Source organism: Buceros rhinoceros, unplaced genomic scaffold (genome assembly GCF_000710305.1).
Source record: "Buceros rhinoceros silvestris isolate BGI_N320 unplaced genomic scaffold, ASM71030v1 scaffold5346, whole genome shotgun sequence".
In the NCBI taxonomy this organism is placed as follows: Eukaryota; Metazoa; Chordata; class Aves; order Bucerotiformes; family Bucerotidae; genus Buceros; species Buceros rhinoceros.
In genome coordinates, this window is record NW_010416783.1 from 8209 (window position 1) to 30821 (window position 22613).

Below are 22613 nucleotides of genomic sequence, written 5' to 3' on the forward strand. Positions count from 1 at the left end.
TTTCTTCGTAGAATGCCGATGGCATGAGCTCATGTTGGCCAGCAAAATAGAGTGCAAACATACTTATTGGTTCCCCAGTGGCCCTCTGTCACTTTGGTGGCTGAAATCTTGAAACTTGGCAGGTGTGCCCGCCATTGACCACTGAGTGCAGAAATTAAAATTCCAAATTTCACTGTTCCATCTTGGATCAGCACGAGGTCGTGGGTCACTGTTATTTCACAGGGCTTTGTAACAAGTGCTCTTACTATGTATCAGGATAGCAATTAATTTTAAAAAGGAATTGATCACTTCTTATGGTGAGGTCTCGAGTTTAGGGAAATGAAGTTCACTTGCATTGCTCTAGCCCAGGTGTTTCTGTAAGTTAGTCAACATGCAGACATGGAGGTTGTATCAATAATGCTGTATACATGCACAAACACATGCACGCTTGTGTACCTGTGGTATCTGACTGTGTCTGCTGGCCACTGCCCATTAATCCAATCTGGTCTCCAGGACTTTTTCTAACATTTGCACCCCATAAGAGCCTCCAAGCAGCTGCAGAAGTATTTTCTCCTTTTCTCAACAAAATGTGGGACATTTACCCCAATATTACCCTCTGTTTGAGATCCAAGTCAAGAAACATTTCTATACAAATTGCGAGTACTCCTTGCTATAAGATGTTTCAAGTCTAATAGCCTGCCAAATTTTGCAGTCTTGCTAGTAAGACTGGAATAGGAATGGCAAGACTTAAAGGTGGAAATTCACAACTCTATGCAGGTGGAAGCAGCACTTCCAGCAACAAACTGAAACTACTTAACGTAGTTAAGGAAGAGCCCTGAAAAATTTTTGAGAACCCTTCTGCCCCATTACCTTTGGGTTTGTAGCAAGGAGTGGGTACAACACATTCTTCTTTTATATGTGGCTTTGTTTTTGGACTGCAGCCTCCTGTATGCATCCCCCTGTGATCAATGCAAAGGACCACACGGTATCTGAGTCCTTGTCCACAGGTCACAGTGCACTGGCAAAAAAAAAGACAAAAAAAAAAAAAGACAAAAAAAAAAAAAGACAAAAAAAAAAAAAGACAAAAAAAAAAAAAGACAAAAAAAAAGGGGCATGTGATATGTCACAGAAGTGATAAATAAAAGGAGAATAGTCAATAGAAGTGTGTGTACATCAGAGAGCAAAACATGGTACAGACACATGCAAACATGGTACAGACACTGAACATAAATTATTTATAATATTCGGGAGTTATGGATAAGGTATAAAATCGACAGAAATTTTTGCCTCTTTGCTCTGTACATTTACTTGTTTTGGACATTTTACCTCTGGATTTCTCTTGCAATGTCACTCTCTCAGCATTGGCTACTTGGCTTGTGGCCATCTGTCCCATACCAGATATGCTCAGTAACACCCTGTCAGTTTCATCTGGAGCCACTCTGCTTTGCTTGGTTAAGTAGTGGGGCTTATGGGTCAACAGGAGTGACACTCAGCTATTTTGGAACACGACACCAAACAGAATGGGAAACTCTTTGGGCTTTCTTCCCTCAGGCTCACTTTGCAATCAGTCAAGAGCACCTCAGCTGCGGATGAGCTAGCTTAGCTTCTAAACCCCACTTTACTTAATGAGAGACTGGGGTGGTGAGAAATTACATTCAAGATTAAGTCTTCATGTACGAAATCAAAATACTTTTCTACTTTTGTAGAAAGACTGTTCAAATACATTTAGTTTCATAAAAAAGAGATGCGTCAGGAATAGACATCTACAAGCATCAAAGAAGTGTGTCATTTATGGCTTCATGTATTTCTGGAAATTTCTTCAGAAATTCAATCGATGGCTGAAAAGTTGTAATAAAGATATACCATTGTATGCTTACTGTTTTGGTTTATGCATTTCATTAATGTTGCCAGTCTATTATTAGCAGAAGGTCATTAATGAACATTACAGATCTGATTTATTTTTCCATCAGTCTCCTTAATGGTATTAATCTTATTAATACAGTATTCCAGAGCATTTTATTTGCAGTTAGACAAATAGCAGAATTTAAAACAGAGTTTGTGGTAATAAGGAAAGAAAGCAGTGAATATTCCTACTTCTACAAGCTCACTGAACTAGAATTTAAGGTATATTCCTAGACCAGTAAATAAAAAAACCAACAAAGACGAAGTGATTACCGGAGACCATTCCTGAGCAAGCCACTTTGGGCAGTCAAATATATTGCAAGGCTGGAGAACAGGCATCTTTGGAGTATACATGCATTTCCATTCTTCCACAGGGCTGATATGACCCTGAATGTCTTCTTCCACACATGAGACGCTGCGGCTTTGAATGCCTCCTCCACACGATGAGGAACAGGCAGTCCAGGGCGTACTTTCCCACCTGGGGAAAGAAAACCCCAAAACAGAGAGGCATCAAGAAAAGGAATCCCTGCTGCCCCCACCCCCACATGCACCACCCGAAATGCATAAACTGATGTCTACAGGAGGGTTTTCTCTTCTGATTTGTGTCAGTAAAAATCAATCATATATTCATTTTCATAAATGGCCACAACAGCAATGCACCCTCATGGCTGCTGTCTTTAAAGCCACAGGTTAATAATACATGACCCCTCTCTACCACTAACCCAAGGACTACTATCACAGAAGATCTAAATACTTTTAAATTAATTCCTTTTATTTAATTTCTAGTATTATCATATCTTCACAATTTGCTGTGTTCTGAGGAGTCTTTGTGACAAGTCAGTGGAAGCTCAGTGTGCTCTGAAACTGATGCTCCTTTTGCAAGAACATACAGGGAAATCGCAGCGTTCCTTTCCAGGGAAAGAACTGAGTTGAGGGAAAAAAAGGTGGGAGGAAATTACCAAAAAGAATATGTGACTATACTGATAGAATGTATGGCCTCTAATGGATAAAACATATGGGCCTTGTTTCCTTACAACTGAGACAGTAAGAGGAACTGAGAAATGATCTTTTCTCTACAGGTGCCATTTGAGAATGTAATGGCAAATCCGCAGAACAAAGTATATGTTCTGAGAATGAAATATGCATACTTACGGGGATAATCCTTTTTTCTACAGTGATGCATATACAACAATGTGTGTATTGTTTTATATGTGTAGTTATCTACCCACATAAAATAGTGCGGTATTTCCTCTCATATTCAAGCCATTATCACAGAGAGATCTGGGGCTGTTGTCATGATCCAGTGTGCTTATTCCTGTATGATCCTGAGCATGCCTGATGGTATAAGAATGTGTATGTTTTATCTACCTGGAAACATTTATTTCACAAAATCTTTTTTTTTTCTTTTTCCCTGAAGACAAATGTTCTTTTGACAAGGACATTAGAAATAATGTTTGAAGCAATAATTTTAGTCTGAGGTTTGCATTTTCTAACTTAAAAAAAAATGTGGCTTTGTGGAAAAAAACACACCCAATTCCTCTTTCAGGCAAGAATGGAAAACCATGAATGGTGAGGATTTTTTTCTCCCACTTGAAAAAAAGCAAATATTTCTAATAAGTAACAATTACAGGATCACCAAGATTGTTAAGCAATATGAAAAATGCTTATATTTCCCTCTGATTTTTCATCATATTGTCCCATCTATTTCTCATCAGCTCCAGTATATGCAAGCACTACCCACACTTTGCTACTGGCTGAAAATACCATAAAACTCAGTGTGAAATGGCTTATGTTAATAGCTGTTTATGAAAGGTAAAGCCACTGATTAATTCTATGACTTTTCACTAAGAAGTGGTGAAATTGTGTTTATATCATGCCATATCCATCACTGTGTGTGCTCAGCATAAGCCACGTATGTCATTAATGGGTAATTTTAGCAATGTTTGGTCAATGTGGCTTTGCTGAACACGTTTCTCAGCATACAGCTAAGGTTTCTCACTACCACAAATCAAATAAAGAGGCCTCAAACTGAAACTCTGAAACAGCAGAAGCTGCTGCAGCCAGCCTGAGCCAGCTTTTCCCAGGTATAAAAAGAAATGGCACCAGGGAATTCCCCAGAGTCTTTGCAACACCCTTCCAGATGCCACCTCTGCAATACCAAGCAGCTTAAATCTAGGTTAGCAGTTTGGTCCCCAAGTTTTGTATGACTGTAAGATGGAAAGGTGAAATTTCTCTGTTTCACAGCTCTTAAAGCAGGTGTCACAGCTCCTTTCAAGGTACAAAGGTTGCAACGTTGACCAAGAATTTGTGAAAGGAATTGGTGGTGTATTAAAAATAACCACTGTGAATGCTTAACCACACCTCTCCCTCTTCATGGTAAAATTTGGAGCTGAAGATTCGCAGTAAGAGAATCTCAAAAAAATGTCTTCCCAGATTTGTTCTCCAATTCTGCAGTGTTTGTCACTCTCTTCTGTCCCTGGTAACAGGTTCCAGCCTCAGACAGATACTGCAACCAGGGCCTCTCTGGTTTGGTTGGGGTATTTCTGGTTTGTCGTTTGGTTTTGTTGGTTTGGTTTTGGGTTTTGTTTTTTTGGGGGGTTGTTTGTTTTTTTTTTTTTTTTGCCTAAACTCTGCAGCTTCAGGGGAAAGACATTTTTTATCCTCCTGACTTGGCCCTGTCTCATGCCAGCCTCATTGGTCTGTTCAGTTTCTGCTGCCTCTGAGGTTTGGAGAATAGATATAACCCTGTGTCTTCCTTCTTGGGTTGAGAGAGGAAGACCTGAGCACTGTTCGTGGGTTCACTCCCACACGTGGGAGTGGGTGAGAGGGAGAAGGGAAGCAGCAGTTAAACAGCAAAAGGAAAAAGTGGTGTAGAGGTCCCAGACAGCAATTGCAGCCTGAGCAATCAATGGCAGGGGTTAAAGGAGAATAATGCAGCTGAGAGAGTGGATGTAAAGGGACCGTTACAGGTTGAGACCATAACCCAGAACAGCTTGAGAAACGCTCTCAACCTTTTGGTCATTTTCAGGGAATGATTTTTTTTTTCTTTTGCTTTCAGTGTTACTGACAGCCAAATACCTCAGGGCATTTTGATCCTTTATTTTCATTCTTGGTTTCCTTCAGCAGCAAAAAAGCCTCTTCCTAGCTGCCAGCTCAGATTGTTTTTTACTTAAATACTGTTCCTCCACTGTTAAGCACTGATGAATCATCCTCTGACATAAAGTTGTTCTCTGTCTGTCAATGTATATGCCTTTTGTACACAACTGAAACGTTTTATTTAAAACTAGAGTCTTACACCTTGTATTAGTATTCTAGCTTCTATATTTCTTATAAACAGAGGCTTATTTTTCGAGGTTAGGAGTTCTGTATGTGTTTTTTTTAAAAAAATAAAGATCAGAGAACAGTGTTTTCTAGAAAAAAGGGAAATAGATGCAGGTATGTATTTTATAAGTGTTTATCATGAATATTTGGAGATAATGACTGTGTGTACATAATCTTAAACACAAAGCTAGGAAGAGAAAAGCCTAATCCAAGTAACACAGATCTTTGATAAAGAATGTCAACATGAATGTCAACATGAATGGCAGCAACAATGCTTGGCAAGTAAGCTGCTCTCCTCCTTGTCTTCTCACTCACAGTTTAGGGAGGGTCATGATTTGGCTGGAGGCTCTGTTGAAGGTGAATGAACTGCACTTGCACACAGGAGTGAAAGCTCTTTGCGTTAGGTCTCACCAAGGGAGGCAGTTCATTTCGTTGCCAGGATGAGACTAACAAGTCGGTTAGGGGGCTCTTTCTGTGATTTCGTACACCATGACACACTAAATTACTAAAGAAGGAAACACAGCACAACACTACTGCATGTCTAGGCAGTATTTCAAAACCAAAAGGTTATTATCCATCAGCTACAGAACATTTTTATCAGCATCAGTCTTACTCACTGCTTTAACAGTAATTACTCAGGTGATTTTTTTCCATAAGAATTTTTAGTCTTACATTAAAGACATTTTAACTGTGAGATAATTAATAATATAAATCAGGCCTTTATCCTATTCCTGCTCCTGATGTCTGATTTCTTACAAAAGCCAATGGATTAATATCCTTGGGGAAGACATTAGCATGGGTTTTCAGGATCAGAACACAACACTAATACTGTCTAAATCCAAAATCTTAAAATTTATAAGCATGCAAGAAGCAGTACTGCTGGAGAGAGAAATTTTGATGGTTCGTTACAAAGCTACAGGTTATAGTCCTGTTCAGAGATGATTAAATGGAGGAAAAAAGGAAAAGAGAGAGAAAAAAGGGGAGGTGGAGTGAAGATGAGGGAAGAGAAATAAAGGAACTTAACACTCTTAGTAAGTCTGCATTGGTGCTTCAGCTAAAATACCATTTCTGTTCTGCATCAACAGAATTTATAACAAGTTATCACTTGAACAATTCTAGGTTAATCTGCAGAGAAAGAGAAAAGCAGCATCTGTTAACTCAGTTTGAGGGCAGTGCAGAAATACAAAGAAAAGAATAAAAGAAGCAAATGTATTTGTTAATCCTAGCATCTGGTTGACTTTTTACGTACCGAGGAAGGGGATGGTAGAGGTCATAGGGCATGATCTGCTTGTATCCATCACTGTTAGGAACAATAATGCCAACCCTCTGAGTAGAAGGTACACATAATAAAATAAAGACTAAATGATTACATTATACAACTTTTTTTTTACACAATATTAAAAAATAAAAAACCAAACCCCAAACAAATAAGATATTTTACCTACATTGTTACCACATTTAAAACAAAACGTATGCTCCTACTGTTTCTGAGTCATTAAAAGATTAAACAATTACTATTTTATTCCAATTAAAATATTACTGTTTGACTAAGAAGCAATCCATTACCACGAATGATCCAAATGAGTTGTCCAAATATTATTTAAATTGATGAGGTTCCTATTGGTCATTTAAAAAAATATAATTTACTACATTTAATTCTTTCTTGGTGTTTGTATACAAATTTTCTGAAGATGTTAGGGGAACTTCTGTCTACTTTCCATAGCTCTAGATCAAACTCTTTTTTGAACTATTACGTAGTTGTTTCTGCCATTAGGATAAAATACCTTCTTTTATCGGGGCTGGGTTTAGAAATTCAGGGAATCCCAATAAAAGAATTCAGATCTGCTATTCTTATCTCTCCACCTTAAATCAGTCCAATTTCATTCAGCTACAGAACCTGCCTCTTTCCTTGGGTTTTTCTGGAAGAAAGAAGGAGCTACAGTGAAGAGTGACGTCAGGTTGGGGTTTTTTTGGTTGATAGGTTTTGCTGTTGTCATGACTGATTGGCTTGGTTTGTTGTAATGTTACTGGTATAATGTTTAAAAAATATAACATGTAAAGGTTATAGAAGGCAACAGTGTAGATTAAAATTACTAATTACCTGTATCATTATAATGCTATTTATGTCACTTGACTTCGTGGCAACTACAGGGTCTCACTGAACTGCTAGTCTCAAATTTCATCTTTTGTCTGTACTCTATAGATTCTGACTCAGAGTAATTCTACCCATGTTGTCACCCAATTATCAAGTCATATCTGTTAACTTCAAACCGATGATTACAGAGTACCTCATCAATTGTTTTTATCAAAGCCACTGTGCAATGGAGGACTTGGTGGGGCAGGTGGGCAGAACCATCAAAGAGTGAATGTTAATTGAATTAAAATAAAAAGTGTGTCCCTACCCAAGTTATGGAGAGAGGAAAATGGCTGAAAATAATGGAAAATGGCTGTTTTGAGAACTTTATATAGATGAGAGGTGCTAGGTATGCTAGTACAGGTATCTGCAAGGGGGAAGGAGCAAAGAAGGGTGAAGGGAGAAAGCTTTCTCCATCCTCAACACAGTTCACTGAAAAATGCTGTGAGCATTCAAAGAAGTCTTGTCATGCTAAAGCTAAAGGGATTTATTCTCCTCTCAGTCAACAGGGTTTTTATGTGCAGAGCTTGTCCATGATAGGAGAATTGATTCCATTGTGTTTTCACAGTGAGGAGTCAGCGCCAGGTCAGATGGTCGAAACTTTCCCGCTAAAGTGCAGGAAGGAGCTGGAGTAGTGGGAGCGCATGATAGGAACTAGACAGCTTTATCTAAGACTAGACAGCTTTATCTAAGATTAGTAGCCTCTTCAGTCACAGAAGCCTTTTGCGTGAGTGTGCGTATTTGCATCATCAGGGGGCTGCCTGTGTCCACAAAAATCTAAAACTCTAGGAGAGGCAGCTCTGGCCCTGGGGAACTTTGGAAAAGACAAATGAGTCATTTAGAGTACGGCAAATGAACAAGTCTTTTCAGACTTTGCTTGATGGGTAAATTCCAGGAGAAGCTTGAGAAATTGTGTACTAGTCTTTAAGAAGATGGAAGGGGACTTTTTCTGAGTTTTTTTGTTCATGCTTTTGGGAATCTCTGCTGTTTTCATGACTCTTCTACAACTGCTGCTGAAGTTCCACTCTGAAGCCTTTTGCACTTTCAGGTTCATCAGCTTGCTGAGAAGCGGTTGAAAAAAAGATTAATATACCAAGTTCAGATATGAAGTAATTCTACTATAAAAACATCTACTGCCTAAGAAAGGAACAGATTTCAAAACATTTCTCACTCATTGCAGTGAGAAATGTTTTCAACCTAATAAACATGATCTGTATGAATAATCCAGGTCTACATGCATTAGAATGCATAATATGCTACGTCATTCCAATGAAAATAACCATACTACATCCAAACATTGTTCTGAATATTAAATAACATTTACAAAGCATTATTTTAATTCTGTCATTGGAAAGGTTTGACCCTTTAGGAATTTGCATACATAAATTGCATTTCTGTAAATGGTATAGAGCTTTACAGAATTACTGACCACTGTCCTTGTGCATATGTGAGGGGCTGCCAAATGCTTTCATTCTATTACTGCAAGTCAACAATCCCCAGCAAGGTAAGTTACCATGGTCACAGTGAGGAAAAAGTCCACAATAATAGACAATGACATCAGCTTGGCAACTGCATCTTTTCTAGCTAGTCTTGTGTGGGTTTTTCGTGTGTGAAAAGCCTAAGTGAACAATTAAAAAAACATTTTAGAGATTACTTTGGTGAATCCTGTACAGTTTGACTGGACAAAGTGTTTCAAATTTCATGAACCTATCAGTCTATCATACTCCTATAAATAGAAGGAATACACCTAGTTTGTGGGGTTTGTTCCCTGTACATTACTCAGACAATGCAAAGGGAATGGCATGCTAAATGAATAAATAAACTAATAATAATTTGTGCACTACACTGTGATTTCTGGCTGATGTGAGAGTACCTAAGAGGACTCATTTACACAACACCTAGAGCAAACCTGCTTTGGCATGAGCAGGAGCACAAAGCAAATTATTTTGATGAGCTGTTGTGTCTCACGTGTCTGGAATCTCATGCTCCGCAGAAGGGTTTATTTTTCTCTTGAGTGCTGGCAGCTTAAGCACAGTTGCTTTTCCTAAGAACATGTCCAGCTGGAGCAGGAGCTGCATATGCCAAGAGTGGGTATGCCACACCTCACTCTGCCATCTCTGCAGACCTTTGGTTCTCTCTCTCCTGGGGCAGGTGACCACAGCCACATTTCATAAAAATCATGTTTGGCATTGTCTTTTCCAGTAGATCTTTTCCCTCCTTAAGCTTTCCCCTTAGCACAAATGACAGACATCAGTGCCTTTCTCCTGCAGGTCCCTGAAGACTCTCTCTCCAATGAGGTGCCAGCCCTCCCTCTTCTACATGCTCACACCTCTCAGATTGGTCCCTGCTGACCTGAGCATGGGCAAGAGGGCTAGAGCTGGGAGAAGATTCAGCAGAGTCACAAAGGCATCTACCCCTGAGAAGCTTCAGGGTGGTGTGACCCCGCATGGGGATGATGTGCCAAGGCTAGAGGTAGGTAGAGCTGTCTGCTGTGCCAGTGCCCAGCCTCTGCAGGACACTCACATACCTCCAGCTCACAAGTCTTCACTTCTGCTGTTTTCCTGAAAATTTCTTACCTGCAGTGCTGCAGGTGCAGCTTATCTTTATCCTGCTCAGGAGACCCATATTATGACTACAAGAACTTTGCCACTGATATCAGCTCCTTCTCCATCTACAACTCCTGTATCTGGAGGCATAAGTACTGTAATTTCTACCTGAATATAATACTACTTCCAGTTCAGCCTTCCTGAAAACTTACTGAGTGGTTCCTTTCCTGCTGCTCTGAATTTTTTTTAGCCTCCTAAACTTCTCCTCTCACTTTTTCAAGCATAATGCATCACTTTGGCTTGTTTCTCCATCAGCCTTGGTAATTCCCTTGTAAATTTTGAACTGTTCAAAAATCACCTCCTGTAAACACACAGTTGGAATGACCAATGCTTGTTCACTGTGCTCTCTCATTTGCAGGCAGTGTACTTTCTGCTTTTCCAGCTTTCCACACTTTCTCACTTTTCCAGCACATGCAACTTCAACCATGCTGGTGGAAAATGTCTGTTGTCTCTTCTGCTTTGATGGTTGAAACCTCCATGTCTCACCTTTCCCTGGAATGGTTATCTTTTGTTGTGTGTAGGAGCATTCATTTGCATATGATTGGTTGTGGAAATTGAGATCGCACCCAGCAATCAGAGGCAACTGAGTTTCAGAGAGCACTGCAAGGCAGAAAGACTTTCTCAACTCCTTTGTAACAGATTAAGAACTTAAGTAAGAATAGAAATCCAAAAATGAGCACTTGCTAGAGGCAGAGATCTGCAAAGGGCTTTGTCATGACCAATGCCCACATCCATGCAAAAAGCTGGGGTTTTCTCAAAAAGCCCATTATCCGTGGTAACTATGGGATCTTTTATGTGAAACAGTATTCAAAGCAAAGTTTAAATCTATCGTATGTCCCAGTCGAGGGCAATAACAATAAATGAGTCATTGTGTTTCAGACACCTCTCATCACTGCAGATCTATGGCTGCTGCTGTGTAAATCAGAAAGAGCAGCCCGTCTTTTCAGAAACATACTGGCACTGCAGTTTTGTTCATCTTCCAGAAAGAATGTAAAATGGAGGGCAAACCACTCTTGTGATACTTGGCTTACAATTGCGGTCTAATGTAATACTGTTAAGCAAGCTGATAACAAGCAAAAAAAGTACGTATTTGGCAATTTCCTGCTTCAGCTGCTATTTAGTAATGCAGTGACGAGGCCTCCTTTGCTGACTAAGAGGATAATTTCTGTTGCCCTTTTAATCATGCGTATGTACCTCCTTTCCTTTTGAAGGAAGTACATAAAAGTTATCATGCAAATGTCTTGCTCTGTTGCCCAAGAGATCGTATAAACTTAGACACCACCGAATACATTGGAGACCTCTTTACTTCTCACTGCCTGGGGTTACTCTAAATGACCAGAATATCCTAGCAGTCTTTTGTGTGCTCTTACTCGTAGTTCGTTGCTCTTGTTATAGTACCTAAAAAATAACAACTAAATCTATTTTTATTTAAATTTAAGTTTCTTTTTTGCTGATGCCTGCCTCTGCCATTAGGCAGTATGGATAGTTAAGCAAGAATGCCAAAAGAAAAACTTTGATGTGTAGAAAGAGAAGTTTGTGATTTTGCTGGAGGACTCCATAAACTGTGGATATCTGAGAATTCCTTCAGGTCTCTGAGTGTTGAAAGTCTTGCTTGATCTAGATATTTTTCTCCAAACTTTCCACAGGTACTAATATTATTTGTGGTGGCAGACTTACAGGTAATGCTCTAGGCAGATTCCAGGATTTTTGCTGTGCTATTCAGTCTGACGTTATTGGCAAAGTGATAAAAAGAAGCCCGCATGTCACAGGCTTGTTAACGTGAAATTTTTTGAGACAGTTGTTGCATTAAATTAGAATCTTTGCTCACAATGCCTTTTAAAATTTTTATACACAGTTGAATTCACCTGGCAAAAGAATGAGTAGAGCTTTTGTGACTTGAAAATGCCACTTTAACATGTAGCAGAGATAGGTGAAAAACAGGGGAGAGTGGTAAAAATACAGAACACTTCAGCTGGGAATGCCACTTAAAAGCTGAAGATGAAATCTGGAAGCAGCACTGATGTTGATCCAGATATTATCTTGGTGAGTAGGTGAATGATATATAGGGTAAAAGCATCTCTCATATTTTTAAAAATAGCTTCTTGGAGGGATGCCTTTGAATTATGAAGGAAATGGTGTCATGGAATCACTGAATCATCTGGTTGGAAGGGACCTTTAAGATCATTGGTCCATCTGTGCACCGTGCACTGCCAGGGTCCCTAAACCATGTCCCTCAGCACCACATCTACACTCTCTTAAACACTACCAGGGATGGGGACTCCACCACCTTCCTGAGCAGCTTGTTCCAATGCTTCACAACCCTCTCTGTAAAGAAGTTCTTCCTGATACCTAATCTAGATCTCCCCTGGTGCAAATTAAGGCCGTTTCCTCTCATCCTGTCACTTGTCACATGGGAGAAGAGACCAACCCCCACCTCTCTACAACTTCCTTTCAGGTAGTTGTAGAAAGTAATAAGATCACCCCTCAGCCTCCTTTTCTCCAGGCTGAACAACTCCAGTTCCCTCAGCTACTCTTTATCAGACCTGCTCTCCAGACCCTTCACCAGCTTTGTTGCCCTTCTCTGAACACTCTCAAGCATTCACCTCCTGAAGTGAGGGGCCCAAAACTGGACTCGGTACTCAAGGTGCGGTCTCACCAGTGCTGAGTACAGGGGAACAATCACTGCCCTGCTCTGCTGGCCACACTGTTTCTAATGCAAGCCAGGATGCTGTTGGCCTTCTTAGCTGTTTGGGCACACCACTGGCTCATATTCAGCTGGCTGTTGACCAACACCCCCGGGGTCCTTTTCTACTATGCAGCTTTCCAGCCACTCCTCCCCAAGCCTGGAGTGTTCCAGGGGGTTGTTGTGACCCAAGTGCAGGACCTGGGACTTGGCCTTATTGAGCTTCATACTATTGGCCTTGGTTCATTGATCCAACCTGTCCAGATCACTCTGCAGAGCCTCCTGACCTTCAAGCAGATTGATACACCCACTGAACTTGGTGTCATCTGCGAACTTAACGAGGGTGTACTAGATCTCCTCATCCAGATCATTGATGAAGATGTTAAAGGGGATAGGTGTCTTCATCTTATAGCATCTCAGAGTTGTTTTAAGTGTTTAACACACCCATTTAAGTCAAGTCTAAACAGAATTTCCCTCAAAGCAGAAAAAAATTCCTTCACTTTTGATTCAAGGGCACCAGACAGGACAATACTGATGACAGCTAAGAAACCTTCCTTATATCTTCCACTCTGAAATTTTAGATAGCTCAAAGATTTGCAATTAATTAAATATGTGAAATCTTAATGGAGGACTTTGCCACATAGAAAAAGAATGGCCTAGATTGAAACGAGTGCTATTTACGTCAGGAGACATTACACTTATACTTGCCTGTGAAGTATGGACTGCTGAAAAGTCTTAATGGTCTGAAAACAAACAAATGTTTTCTTTTTGTCTTTCTCAGGCTGGAGTTATATCCAAAGAAGGTCAGTGAGAGAGGCTGGATAGAGCATTCATAGTATGTGGGAACAAAAAGGGACTCTATGTCGTGACCTGTCATCTGTCCCACAAAACACTAATTACTGATCTTAGGTGGATGGACCACCTTTAATTAACTGGGAAGAGGAATATGTATAAATGATATATGTTTGGTAAATAACCTTTCACACACTGCTTCTCCTCTCAGTATGTGAGAAACTGGGTTTGCAGGAAAAAAAGCTGATTCATTTTCTGTGTTTTTTCAGTCTAATTTTTTTTTTGCTACTCATGATGCCAGCAATGCTGCTAATTATTGCCATAATAAGCACAATAAAGTAAAGAGTTTCTATGCACTAAGTCTAAAGAGGCAACTAGTTGCAGGCCCACACAACACTCCTGGTGTTACTTTAAACTTTTCTTTCAGCCTGCCCTTTGCTGAAAATTTTAACGTGAGCTCTCAGAGTAAGCCATCTCAGTTTCTTTATTCATCACCACTATAATTTTCTGTGGCATTCACTGACATACCATAGGAACAGTCAGCAAGCACCATTCAGCTATGCTTCACTGGAACTAGGGCTGCCAGGAAATATTAACATCATTGTTTTATACCAACAGAGCAGAGCAGCTCCCAAATAGCAAAGGCACTGCAGGGCTAAGATGTTTTCCTTGCTCACACTCCTGACCCCATAGTTCTGCTTCACCTATCCTCTTCCTGACCATAAGAAATCATTGGGATTCCAGAATTTACCACAGATTTCCCTTGGTTTTCCATATGGATTGTTGAATTCTTTACTAAGGCACTCTTGAAGATAATAATTTGTAATTTGACATTCCATGAGGATATTTCAAAAAATCCAGTTCCTCTCTGTTACTGCCTGTACCCTGATATAGCATAACTGTACTTCTGAATGACTTCCCCCCTCTCAGGCTCTTTGTATCAATAGCTTCTCTGCGTTATGTCTTATATAAACCAAAAATTGCTTCATGACATCTGCCCAGATGTTATGGTTTTTCTCTCTTTTCTCCTATGCACCAGACAGTCATTTGTTTTACCATTTGAGAATACGTCATTTATATGGAAAATATGGAAAATATCCATAGTACAAATTCTAGAGGCAAATTACATATCTGACTCAGAATTCTATTTTAAAAAATAGCAGCTTAGGCTTTAAGCAAAAAAAAAAAAAGCAGCTACATAAAATTACTTTATCATTGGTATTGTGAGAAATGAACCTAAAAGAGAGGTTCCGTATCAATCCACACCTTTCAGCAACCTTTTTTTTAAGGTGTTAATCTTCATGTCTCTTACTTGATCAAACCTGGCCTCTACTTTACTGACATTTGTCTCAAACAATTCAAAGGATAATTCAAAGAACAGTTTTTGTTCTGAGAAAATTACTGAGGGAAAATTATAGTAACTTTATTATAGCAAGGTAACCTGAGAAATTAAGCATATATTTTTGCGTGGAAAGTATTAGGACAAGAGAAGCCAGATACTGAACTTCACAGAATATTGTAAAAGGAGAAAAAAAAGGTCTTGTAGCATTGCATTGTGGGAAAGCAATGTCTAAGTGGAAATATTACTTCTGAGTACATGCTCAACAGGAAATAATTTTTACAAAGCCCCAGTGAAGCTGCATTCTTAATATTACATCCTAAATACTTCCAATGGAATACATGATAAAGCGCATAAATTAAAGAGCGTGTAATACAGCTCAGATAATGTTGGATTTCGAGATTTGATATTTCCACCTTTTAATTCTGAGAGATTTTAACTTTGAATTTAAAACTGTATAAGAATAGTTTTGGCTTTTAATTATTTACAAACAGAACTACCATTTTAAAAGTGCTTACTAGAACAAAGGGATATAAACTGCCATACTTCCTGCATAAATGTGACTTCAGTGATGAAGAAACCTGAGTGTTAAATCCAGTTATGAAAAGTCATTGACCTTTAATGAAAACTTCCTAGAAGAAGTAAAAAACTTCTTGGACTTGGAGTGGTTTCTTCTACTCTGATAATACCCAGGTAGTCCAAAGCTGGTACACCTGGTTTGGGAATCAATCATCCTCAGCCGGGTAGATACATAGTCCCACAGGTTCTTAAAGCATCCTTCTCCTGGCTAGGACATGTTATTTTCTATGGCAACATACAGCAATCTGAAGGGCCATAGCAACTTTTCAAGTGATGCTTGTTTGAACTCACTTATCAAACTTCACACAAAACTAGTCTAGAGGGAAAGGAGCAGGTAAAGAGATGGTTTTAGGGCATCCTTGCATGCATGCTTGCTGGGCTGCACTTAATTAACCACCTTTTAGCAAAGCTACACAAGAGGACCAGGAAGTTTACATTACACAAATAAATGCTTGTGGCTTATGAGCAACTGCAGACTAACTTCCACTGAAGTTCAGGGGAATCAGTGCAACAAAGGACTGGCCCTTTTCACAGTTTGTTCCTTTTCTTATACATGGGAAATCCGACTCCGTGATCTTACTAATTTTACTATTTCTCTTTTCAGGAAGAATGTGTGGCAGGGGAGCAGAGATGGTTCTATTGTTCAAGGCCAAAAGATATTGATAATTAGAACAAATTCCTGCTTTACATTCTTAACAAACTGCTGTGACCACAAGTAAGTTTTTTATTAAGGAGAAAATGTAAAAAAAATAATAAAAATAATGCCTCTAATTGTGATGACAACCATTTTCCTCAACATTTTTACCTTGAGGAAATTTTTCCCATCTCACTAATGTTTAAGAGACATGAGTTATCATGGAATGCTATCACAGACAATTTGTTTTCTCACACTTTATGACCTTTAATGAGGCAAAACACAGTCTGTGGGGGAAAAGCAATCATTTCAAGTCACTTTGTGCGATGTAGAGGTGATGAAGAGAAGTTTTTTTCTTGACAGTACGTCCTCAGGATAAGAAACAGGTTGAATTATGTAAGCTAAATGACACTGTAAATAATAGCAGCAAAATATTTTCATACTTTACTTCAGCCCTTTAAATCCCAGACAATTTGAAAATCAGGGCTTACTTACCTTGCAGGACAAGGATCTAGATTACACTCCTGAAGTTTTGGCTTTGGCTTGATATTTTCAGGGTAATAGTGACAGTATTGATCTGCTACTACCCGATTGCTTCTCAGATCAAAACATTCAGCCGACGTCAGCTGATAGCCTGCAAAAGACAGTGGAAGAAATAACATGTGATGTGGTGTTTTTCCTGCCTCTGAAATGCATTTAAGTTCTGCTCTTGTAAAAAGTGAACTGAAAATATCAGCGTTTTCCAACATAACAGCTTCTGTTTTACAGGCCAGATTGAATACAAGAACTTAAATCACATGTAGTAGGAAACAGAAGATAACCTGTATGGTCAAATAAAGATTCATAATCCTGGAGCAAAAAGAAAAAACAAAAACCAAGCTTTTGTGGTCACCAAGACTTGTACACTCAGTTTCAGTTCAGACAGTAAAGCTGCTTGTGGGATCAGGGCAAATGGACACTTCTTGTAATTCAAAAGCAGGCTCAAATCACATCAGCTCTTACTTCTGACAGCCGTAGCATTAAATGCAGTTGTGTGGATGTCAAAACATACTTTACAGAGTCTGGTATACCATATACATGCATAGAAAGTGTATAGGCTACTACCTTTTGCTACATCCCTCCCTTCATTTAAATGTAACTACTTTACATCCATTTTAAAGGTCCAAATCTCAGTGCAACAGCTGGGACAGGTCTTGTGTATAGATGGTTGTTTATACGATGCAGTGGTAATTCATTACCTCCTCCACAGGATGCTGAACAAGGGAAAAAGTCAGTTTCCCTCCATCGGTGAATGATAGGCTGATAGAAGATGAACTGAACTGAACTGTCGGCAACACCAGCATAGCGGATCTGAAAAAGATGTAATGACAAAGAGTGAACCTGACATAAATATTGGGAAGTTAATAGAGTAATGGGGACGTCAAAATCTCTGCAGGGCATTCCTTGCCCTTATCTCTAAGCCTTTGCATGAACAGCTGACAAGGAAAGAACAGCGTTACTACTAGAAGCCTCTCCTAGTTCATTATTTGTCCTAGGACAAAATGTATCAGCATTGTTTGGGCATCTCTGCATCAGTGGCATGTTGTTAGCACAGGAGAGAAAACTGCCAAATCACAACCAGAAAGGATGGATCCTTCTCCAAGTCAGTACTCCTGCTCCCAGGCGCAATCTTTTTTTTCAGACAGCTTAAAAAGTTTCAGCAATGCCGCCCTTTTCTTTTCCCTTGTTTTGAATAAGTTGCCCGGTTTTGAAACACCGCTTTTCAACCTGCCTTTTCTCTCTTTCCAAACACCAAGAGACACCATCAAAGAGTGGAGTATGAAACAGAAGCAAAAATATGACAAATTGAGCTGAAAAGCGTAATCTGTGTTGCTTGTTTTGTTTTCCCCTGTAGATGGCCAGAAACATGATTACGAATCCAGCTATATCTTGAAATGAGGTAAGCAAAAATACCGCAGGATATGTTGATGGCTGTAAGAGATCAGGCCCACTGAGACTAAAGCTGGCTTCTTCTAATTAGAGTAAACAGTGATGTAAATTCCCAACAGGAAAAAAAAATACAGCTGTAGCAATACAGCTTCTTCGGCAAATGGGAGGCCTTTTCTATGGATTAATATTGTTTGACTCTGCATGTCAGAAATAGAATTTCTAATTCCTTGTGTGGGTTTGGAGCATTAATCACACACTTCAGAAGGGTCTTTCTGGGCTCATGCAAGCCTCATATACTCCTGGGAAAAATGTGCTATTGTGCTGGAAGCCTTTTGGGGAGGTCTGTCTTCTGAACATGTAGAAAAAGCTTTCACTGGGGAGAACCCTCCTCTTACTTCTGTTTTTTACAAGGTTTGTCAGTTATTCTTAAACTCAGAAGATCTATTCTGGAGTATTGAGCGAATCATGAAGAACAGACCAAGAGCTTACAGAGACTCTACTATAAAAGGAAGGGGAGGACAAAGAATTTTAACAAAAAAAAGTCAGGAATACAGAAGAGATCCTCTCCCTGCAGAATATTCCTGCTTGTCTGCAGAATTATCTCTCTGTTTTGAAACAGAGAAAAGACACATGTATATCTTTTCCAACCTAACACAGAAGACACTCATACAGCCATGATAATAATATAGGTGGGAAATACAAACCAGAGCCAGGAGTTAAAAAGATGCAAAAGATGAAAATGAAAGCAGGCACAGTACCGTTTATTTTTTAAGGAGTACTGTAAGCAGAAGAGGAACAATATATGGTGATTCCACATAGTAAAAACTTCTCTTTGATTTTGTTTGACTGTTTCTTAAAGCAAAGATCTTGATCAAGGAGGAAACATTGGTGGATGCTTGAGCCTTATTCAAAGAGAGACTCTCTAGCTAAAAGCTTTAAGAATGTCCTGTGTTTGCTGCACAGAGCCAACTTCCACATATTGAAATACTCAGCTGTGGAATATGGGGAATTTTTTTACCCCTGCGGTATCTGCAGCACCCTGCTAGCTATGTGAGATGCCAGAGCTTCAAAAAGAGGTGGTCAATACTTGAGAATCAGTCCTCTGAGTTTTGCATCCTTAGGTCACTGAACCAGAAAAAATGGCAATCGTTCATGAAGTTTGAGGATAAAATCCTACCTGAATTTATTAATAGCAGACAGCGGCAATACTCAGATCTTGCAGAGCACTCAGCCCTGCATTTGTCCATTGCAATTCCCTAGAGACCATTCTTGACTTCCTTTATGTCTCAGGGAAGTCTGAAGTATTTTGAACATCAGAGCATACCTCACCATTTTGTAAGACCGAATAGGATATCTCGTAAAGAGTTGGTTAAAATTAGAGTCCTCAGACTATCCACCAAAAAGTCACTGTCTAGCCTACAATAATTACTAACAAATATATGTTGTTTGTTTGTCTTGGAGAAAACTGAAAAAAAAATTGCTTGTACCTTGTCTTTTTAAGATTGATTTTGTAAATGTCTGGGATAGTACAACAGAGGCACAAGACACTGCTGAGGTGAAATTTGGCATTAATAAAATGCAGTATTTATTCTGGGCATATCCACAGAAATTTGAATGAAAACAACACACCTCATAATTCAAAAATAAAAGCAGCATAGTCTTTTTGAATTGTTCTGATCTGTCCTGTGATGAAGAGACTGCAATATCTGACTTCAACTTTGTATTCTGCTGTTTTTCCTATAGCCCAGATTTGATTAATTCACATAAAACCAACCATCCAAGTAAGGTTTTCCAAAGCCCAACCCTTTCATGCTTGATTTTGGCAGCATATGCCTGAAACATTTGTTTATGGTTGTTGAAGAACATATAGCCTAGTCTTCAAAACTGCATAAGTTTATTTGGATGGTTGTGAAGTTTAATAATCATTATATAAACAACAATGATAACCAAGAAACTATCAATGTTAATTTTGGGGTTAGACCATGAGAAGTGTATTCAATATCATGTTCTTGTTTTATGAAATTGTGTGTGTTGGGGGAGGAGGAAAAACACCATTGCTTTCTTGCGACTGTGTCCCAAACTGAGGACACAAAATTGGAATTATTATTGCATACCATCTTTTGCCTTGGCATATTATGATTTAGCTCCATGTAACCATGTTATTAAAAAAGTTCTAAAGTTTTTTTTTTCCCCACATTACTATTACAAATGCTTTCTGCAAATGCCAAATCCCAAATCATCAGTTTTGATTTACTAATGAGAAATTAGTAATCGATGTCTTCTAAGCAACATAGAAAGAAACTGGGGATGAAGGTGTGGAGAACTATGGCGTGTAGCATATATAGTTTTGTGCTTTTCATGTCGGTAAAAATAATGTCCTTGTATAATTCTTTCCTTTCTCCACTTAGAGTGCTTTAATATTCCTCTTTGTATGTAGGTACCTTACATTTAAATAAAGAGGAGGAACAGAGGTGCTGTTCATAATTTGTTCATGAAGAAGAAACAGGAGCCAGGCTGTTCCCATTGTAACGGGAAACTAATTTTACAAGCTTGTTTCAAATAACATAGAAAAATACAAAAAATGTAAATCACGAGAGATGCTGAAGGCTTTCAAGCATAACATCTAACACAGAACTATACCATGACTCCTCTGAGCCTGCCTTTTAATTCCCTTGGAATGCTGAAGGGACCTCTGTCTTTGAGCTTCAGGGAACACGTCTAGTGTCCACTTCTGCATTCATGTCTCTTGTTTGTGATACTGCTGTGTTGGATCAGCTTGGTTTTTATATGGAAGACAGCTCTGGCTGTCACTTCTCAATTCAGTCTCTAAATCAGCCAGAGAAACCCCTGCGAAATTACATTATCACCAAATTACATGCTTTAAAAGGCACCTCTGAACCGAACTTGCTCACTGTGCCCCAATCTCGCATTAAGCTGTGGTTTTTTAGGTGATTAGGATGACTGCTAAAAAGCCTTTAGACTGAATCTGTCACAAAGCCAAAACAGAAAGCTAGAAGGTTCAAATCTTTCCTCAAATTCCATTATTCTCCCTGAAGGAAGAACAAAGAAGAAAATCAGTGCAATGGCCTGGCTAGATTAGCTGCCAGCAACAGAGCCTGATGTATCAGCTATAACAGCTATGACAATCTGTACAGAATCCGCTACTAAGCACAACTAAAGCAGAAGTTTCTCAAATGAGAAGACCAAAGTTATTATACAGAACCAAAGGCAACACTAAACACACTCAGACCAGCCCTGCCACATCTCTTCTGTGGATACCACCCATAACACCCCAGTCACCACCACCAACATGCTCACAGGATAAAAGAATTCACGTTTGAGCAAGCCTGTTAATCCCCACTGCAGAGTATTTATTATCTTTTATTTAACCATGGCAATACCTAAGAAATTAATATTAAAAAATTGAATCCTGCTGTGGTATATACTGGATAAAAAGAAAATTAAGAGACTAAAAAGGTGAAAAAAAATTATTAAAATGGTGAAAACTGAACAAGAATGGCACCAAAGCTTTATAGTACTAGAAACTGACAGATTTTTGAAATAGATAGAATTTGGGAATTTAGATATGATACCAGAAAAAAGTTACAGGAAAAGAAAACAAAAAATTACAGAGAGCAATCTGTTAGAGGAATAATAAAAAAAAAAAAAACGTGTCTAAGAAACTATCTCAATTGCCTCAAATTAACCTGACTGTAGATTTCAGATAAGCAGTATTTTACAGAAATATATAAGTTTAATAGTAACACATCACCAGATTTGAAAAGCATCCGCCAAGTAGTTTCAAATCATGTACTCTTTAGAGAGCACAGGAATGCAAATCATGTATGCTCACAAGTATCCTATTTTCATGAACAAGCTATTGTTTGAACCACAGAAAAATAGATAGAAAATCGGTACCACATTTTTTGGAAGGGTCTTCGTGACTAATGCATGAAACTACAGACCAATAATCTCTAGTTCTGTTATGGGGTCAGTAGATAGAATGAAAATAAAGAGCAGAAGTCAGAAATGGGTCCCTGAGAAAGGTGATGCTTTCTGAGCACTGTGGTTTGCTTTGCCAAATATTCACAAGGGACACTGATATCTTAGCTACCATTTTTCTTCTAGAACCCTCACCAAAGGTCCTAGAGAATTTCAGATGACTCAAGAAGATCCTCTCACAGGTTGATGAATTGGTAACAAAGAATGGTCCTATAACCTCTTCTTGCAATGGACAAAAGACCTCAGGGATGTGTGCTAGGGCATGACTTGTTAGCCACGCTCCCAGATGAACTGGATAAAAGGTCAACCTTGAGTTGATCAAGTTTGCTAATGAAAGGAATTGTGAAAGGTAGCTAAAAACCAAACTGTTTGTGAAAGTAGTCAAAGCTTTGGCAGACTAAATTCAAATTAAGTAAAAAAGAAATAATGCCTGTGGGATAAAACAATTAACTATATATGTAATTATACGTGAAAATATCCTCTGCATTAGCTACTACTATTCATGACAGCAGTAGGGTTGTTACAGGCATTCCTCTGAAAATATCTGCTTAGCGTGCAGCAACAGTTAAAAAGATTAATGCAATATTGCAGAGAGGAAGGAAAAAGGAGGGAACATTACACAACCAAGTACAATACATCAGAGTCCTGATCATTATGTGTAGTTATATATATTTATATATCATATTATTGTATTTATATCAAATATATATTAA

General features: G+C 38.8%; 1 protein-coding gene across 1 annotated transcript in view; it reads right to left on the reverse strand.

Moving 5' to 3' along the window:
• LOC104495011 (ADAMTS-like protein 1) overlaps window positions 1–17319 on the reverse strand; it is a gene marked incomplete at its 5' end in the record, with an annotated part of 20173 nt that extends 2854 nt beyond the window's left edge. Inside the window, 5 exons of the mRNA XM_010137924.1 lie at window positions 850–997; window positions 2155–2359; window positions 6452–6502; window positions 16465–16603; window positions 17208–17319. Of these exons, the coding sequence (XP_010136226.1) occupies window positions 850–997; window positions 2155–2359; window positions 6452–6502; window positions 16465–16603; window positions 17208–17319 (655 nt within the window). The remainder of the gene's footprint in view (window positions 1–849; window positions 998–2154; window positions 2360–6451; window positions 6503–16464; window positions 16604–17207) is intronic.
• Window positions 17320–22613: the final 5294 nt, after the last annotated feature.